Genomic DNA, 6,000 nt, shown 5'->3' with positions numbered 1-6,000 from the left:
AAGCCTATTAAGGGACTAAGAATAATCATGAAGTTTAAGCTTTGTTAAATCGTCCAAAAGTCTCCAGCACCAAAGTCCCCGAGCTGCACATTCCCAATATCTGCCTCCCTCCCCCTCTCTAGGTCCCCACGAAGCTTCTGCGTGAGCCCAGCTCACGGCGTGGAGTGTGGCGGGAAGGAAGGGAGGCTGGGTTTGGAGAGGACCAGTTTTGCTTTGGGTATGCAAATGATTCGTCAGCAACGTCTAATAAGGCTGCCTTCCCAGCCTTGTGTGGATGGGCAAGCAAAGCACCATTGCACTACCGCCGCCTGACGACACCCCACGAAGCACAGACGTTTTAGACCGGACGCTGAGGTCCGTGAGGAGCAGGATGGGTCGAGGAAGAGTTAGCAAGTGCGGTAACCACGGTTTCCTTTTAGTCAACGCAGCGATGCCTGAGAATTCAAGTTGCCCAGCGCCACAAACTGCGCAAAGAAAAATCGCAGATTTAGGGCAAGGGCCTACAGCCTTGCTTCTTTCGCTACACTTGTCCACAGCTCAGAGCCGGGCAATGTGTAAAGAGGAACCAGCATCCATCTCAAGGCTCGGCGCGAAGGCCCGGAGAGCGCCAGTGCTCAGCTCCGCTTCCGGGTGCGCTGCGGAGGCGGAGCCTTGGCCGGGCGTTGGGGCGTGGCCCGGAGGCGGGACAATACCAGGCAGGGGCTGTGGTTTGAAACAGAGGCGGGGCCTGCGCCGGATGTGGGCGGGTATGTGAGCGGGGCGTGGCATGGCAGGGCTAGGGGCGTGGCGTATGGGGTGCTGGGCTTGGGCGGGACTGGACCGAGTGGGACCTGGCGGGATTCGGGCGGAGGGGCGGAGCGGGGAGGGGCGGGAACCGGGCTGGTCACGCTGCGGCTGCGCGTTGCGATTCTTCGTAGTTCGCCCGGGCGGGCGCGGCGGCGGCGGCGGCGGCGGTGACGGCGGTGGCGGTGGCGGCGGCGGTGGCGGCAGCGCGGGCCGGGATGCGGCGCTACCTGCGGGTCGTAGGGCTGTGCCTGGCCTGCGGCTTCTGCTCGCTGCTGTACGCCTTCAGCCAGCTCGCGGTGTCCTTGGAGGAAGGAGCTGCCGGGGGCCGCAGGCCGCAGGCCGCGGTAGTTTCCTGGCTGGCGGACGGCGGACGCGGCACCGGGAGAGGCGCGGGCAGCGCGGGCCCGGGCCGGACGGGCAGGTAAGAGCCGCATTGCCGGGAGTGGAGGTCTGGGAGGGCCGGACGCGCCGCTCCCATCACCGAGCACAGGCTGGCTGGCTTCAAGACTCAGTGTTAGACCAGTTAGAAATTGAATCGCTTTGCAACTTTCTGAAAGGTTCGTTGGAAGTAAGTGGTGTCCCACAAAATCCTAATTACACTGCGGCTAGTGGGATTCCCTCCTGTTTCCATGGAGTCGAAGCTGAGTTATTTGAGAATCAGGCTGGCGCTCTAGTTGAGCCCTCCACCTCCCAGGTGTCTAAATTTTCCTCCTAAATCTTAGCTTTTTATCATTAGCCGTGGCTAAAGAAATCTGGATGTGGCATAAAGCGAGCTGTGAATTTTTATTTTGAAAATATTCGTTTTTTTGGAAACGTAAAGGAAGTTCAGAAACATGAGTGATTCTTAATATGCTTATATCTATGGGAGGAGTAAGGTATGAAGAAATCACTTTTTAAAAAAAAATGAATATTTATAACATAGCATAATGAGTTGGTGGATTTGCATAAGTCACTGCCACGGTTAGAGTCATGAAATTTAAATGGAAAACTGTTTGGGCAGTTTACTTAATCGAGCGTTTCGCACTGCCTTGGTGGATTCCTGTGTTTGGGCAGTTCTGAGACCAACTAATTGGAGAGTGGAAGACAGGAATTGTAAAAAGAGACAGTAGCATCCACTTTGAGCTGTTGTCTATGTAGCATCTGAGAGTTGATGGTCTTTTCCAGAGGGAAGTGGGTGCAAAAGAGAAGCCAGCATGGAGATAGGGAGCTATTGGTTTATGGTTTGATTGTAGTCAGAGAAATGTGGGGTCTAGCTGTGCTCTCAGGTTCCACTGCCTACAACCTACACCCCCAGACCCCCAATAGGATTTGCCGAGGAGAGCAGAGGCAGGAGTATCATGAGTTCGAGGCCAGCCTGGGCTACACATTTAAAAGACTGGTGGTGGTGGTCCACGCCTTTAATTTCAGCACTCAGGAAGCAGAAATAGGCAGATCTCTGAGTTCTAGGCCAGCCTGGTCCGCAGAACAACGTTCAGGTTATCCAGGGCTCTACAGAGGAGCCCTGTCTCAAAACACACAAAAAAGTATTAATTGCCCAGAATTACATAAAAGTATTTGGGAAAAAAAAATCCAACTCGGAAGGAAAACATTTTTAAATGGTAAGGACAGTGTTTGAGAGAAATCTCCTTTCAACTAGTAGATCCTATTTGAAATGATTATTTCAAACTAGGCTTGGTGGCCTACACCTGTATTCTCAGCATTCAGGAGGTAAGGTAGGAGGATGGAAAATTAAGTACCTGTCTGGTTTTCCTTGGGAGTTCCAGGCCAGCCTGGGCCGCATAATGAGACCCAGGTTCAACAGACCAAGGACTGAGTTTGTATCCTAGCCATAAGGGACTTGCCTTGTCAGGTGCCAAGTTCAGCCCCTCCAGGAGTTAGTAGAGAGAGTAGTAGAGTCAGTCAGAGAAACCTGTGCCTCCATCCAGTCACTTTTGCAGGCGCCCTTGATCACAGGGTCCCTTCTCTGCTACACTGAAGTATAATCGACAAGAGTTACCTATGTTTAATACCAACAGCTTGATATTTTTGACGCACCTTCTGAAATGATCATCACTTCTTTTCAGACTGGCTAGACCTCCAGTTCATGTTTGCTGAATCGTGTCGACATTGGTAGGATATACGGAGAATGTAAAGACGAGAGACGGAGAGGGCTTTTGAGTCACCAACTTTACTTTGCCACGTACTGGGTGTGTGACTTCCTGATTAGATGTGGAACATTTGTGAGGACTGAAGTGACATAGTTGCATAGATTGCTTAGTACCGTACCTGGCACCATAAAACTAGCTGATACGGTGATTGTTTTAATTTTCAGGTGTAAGCATATATCCTCCCTCCCCCCCCACCTCTCACTTTGGGAAGACATATCTATTCTTTGTGACCTAGTCAGAAACCTGGTAACCACAGTCAGTAATCTGTGTTTTAACCATGAGCTATTGCTACACTGCAGATAAACACTGAGAAGCTCTGACAGTTGAGAGATAGATTTGACCATTATGTCTTTGCATTGCTGTTTCCCCTTCCTCGGATCTGTTTTTGAAGGAAAGGGAATTAGGGTAGTGAATGCTGGAGAAAGTAAGAGTACTTAGGGAGGGAAGGCCCTCACTCTGTGTCATTAGATGAGGCTTGTGCCGCCAGGGCCACACCTGCACTCTAGCTTACAGGATGATGTAGTGGCTTCTCCTCACATCTTTGTTGAGTGCTATTTGGGCTGCTATAGGAAAACTTCAGATTGTGCAGATTGGAAACAACACTGATACATTGTTTCTCATACCTTTTTGCTGTGTGCTCACATGGCCAGGCAGGTCTATAGCTGCTTCTTGTAATCTCATTCTTGGGGCACTGACCCTTATGGTCTAATCACATACCGAAGGCCCCATCTATCCCTGACGTCAGTCGTCACATGGGACATAAGGATTTTCTGGTGAGGGAGGCATACAAAAACAGTCCAAATACTTAGCATAGTATTTAGTAAGAGTTAGTAATTAATATTATGAGCTTTTTGAGATACTCATCTCACTAAACAGTGTAGTTTTGGCTTAGAGATCTTAAAGTATAAATATTCATTTCTTTTCTATGTTTTGGTTTTTCGGGAAAGGGTTTCTCTGTATAGCCCTGGCTGTCCTGGAACTCACTCTGTAGACCAGGCTGACCTCGAACTCAGAAATCTGCCTGCCTCTGCCTCCCAAGTGCTGGGATTAAAGATGTGTGCCACCATCATCTGGCTAAATACTCATTTCTATTGAAATTCTTCTCCCTGCATGGTTTTTGTTTAGAAAGTATATCTTTTTAAAAAACATTATTTTATGTATATGAGTCCACTGTAGCTGTAGAGATGGTTGTGAGCCTTCATGTGGCTGTTGGGAATTAAATTTTTGGGACCTCTGCTTGCTCTGGTCAACCCCACTCACTCAGTCCCTTCTCACTCTGGCCCAAAGATTGATTTATTATTATATCTAAGTACACTGTAGCTGATTTCAGATGCACCAGAAGAGGGCGTCAGATCTCATTACAGTTGGTTGTTAGCCACCACGTGGTTGCTGGGATTTGAACTTAGGATCTTTGGAAGAGCAGTCAGTGCTCTTACCTGCTCAGCTTTTGGAAAGTGTATGATAAAATTGCAGTGGATGATAAAATTTTTTGTTTTCAGATTGGCTATTTTTTCTTTATTGTTCTTAATCTTTACTATGCATAGAATGACTTTCTTCCAGAGTCCCTCCTCTCACACATTAAGGGAAACATTTACATCTGTGATCTAGATTTACTCTTTGTCAGGGGGAGAGTGTGTGCTTTGTGGTCACTTCATGAAATGGCGAGACAGTTTCAACGCCATCTGCTAATGTAACTACCTTCCCTCACTTTCTGAGAGATCTAGGAAAGGGGAAGATCCAATTTAGAGCTAGAAATGAAGTGGTCTAGACACAAAAGCAGTTCCAAGTGAGTTGCCCAGGCAGATTGTAAATCCTGGTAACCTGGTAGCATTCTGAGAATAATCTTTAAAGTGCATGTATGAATTTTGGGCTCCTGCGTGGTCACAGGTGCCCAGGCTTGGGATTGTATAACACTGAGCCTTGTAGCCTAAACTCACTCCTCCATATTCTCACAGTGGATTTGCCTGAAATTTTCCTTGACTCTCAAGAGTCAAGAAAATCTTCTGTTGTATACAGGTTTTAAATAAAGTCTTGTGGTTATTATGGACATTTTGGAAAGAGCAAATACCCTTTTCAGTTTAATAAAGAAGACTGTTGTATCCTATATGACTTGGTCCTAGAAATCTGACTGGAGCAGTGAGGGAGTGAAGAAAGGACAGACAGACAGACAGACAGACACATATATAGCAAAGCTGGGGTGGTGTGGTGGGCACCTACATGCTGGCGTGGTACCTCAGCACAGAGGAAAGAGTTGCCAGTGAGCAGTGTCTGTAGTGAAGTCATAGACTGTAAACCTCGGAGGAGGAAAATGGGGTTGGGAGTTTTAGCACACACTGGTCAGTCTTACTCAGCTCCACTGTCCGTAATTGTACTTGTCTACCCTGTTATAATCACACTCCCCTGAGCCTCATGGGAGGGGGTGTGGCTTGAGGGGGAGGGGCTTTCCTGTTCTCCTGGCTCTGAGGTTAGCTCCTTGACGGGTCAGTGAGGCACATTCACTCAGGACTCCATCTGCTCTTCACACGTTTGCTCAGGGCCTCCTCAGATCCCTGCAGAAGGCATCTGGTCTTGGGTTTGAGTCCAATTCAAGCCTGAGAGGTGTTCCTGAGGAGAGCAGTATTGTGAAGTGCCTCTGTCAGTGATGTCTGCTTGTGTCCTTGGTGCGGTCTCACTGTTACTCACACCAGCCTACATCTCCTAGACGCAGGTTTCAGCCTCCCAAGTAGCTGGTGCCAGGCGGTTTTGTTTTGTTTTTAACCCTGGCTGTCCTGGAACTCAAGGAGATCACCTGCCTCCGACTTTCCATCCAACACAACTGACTCTCCAAAGAAGCCTTACATCTCCACTTCACTTTCTCTTCTTCTGGATTTATTTCTATTTAACTGTGTGTGTGTGTGTGTGTGAGTGTGTGTGTAGGCCAGAAGAGGGTGTCAGGTCCCTGGGTGCTGGAGTTAGACAGTTTGAGCTGCCTGCTGTGCATGCTGGAATCAAACTCAGGTCCTCTGCAAGAGCCGCAGATGCGTTCACCCGGTAGATCCTCTTTGCAGTCTCCTTAGTGTTTCTGTTT

The 6,000-nt window shown here is 48.6% G+C and overlaps 1 protein-coding gene across 2 annotated transcripts in view; it reads left to right on the top strand.

Moving 5' to 3' along the window:
• Window positions 1-1,001: 1,001 nt before the first annotated feature.
• Window positions 1,002-6,000, top strand: part of Gxylt1 (glucoside xylosyltransferase 1) — a 29,530-nt gene continuing 24,531 nt past the window's right edge. For both annotated transcript variants that reach the window (XM_021183800.2, XM_021183799.2), the window contains exon 1: window positions 1,002-1,207. In XM_021183800.2, the coding sequence (XP_021039459.1) occupies window positions 1,002-1,207 (206 nt within the window). The remainder of the gene's footprint in view (window positions 1,208-6,000) is intronic.

The sequence above is a fragment of the Mus caroli genome, chromosome 15 (genome assembly GCF_900094665.2).
Source record: "Mus caroli chromosome 15, CAROLI_EIJ_v1.1, whole genome shotgun sequence".
In the NCBI taxonomy this organism is placed as follows: Eukaryota; Metazoa; Chordata; class Mammalia; order Rodentia; family Muridae; genus Mus; species Mus caroli.
The sequence above is the reverse complement of the archived record's forward strand: the minus strand, read 5'-3'. Positions and strand labels throughout refer to the sequence as shown.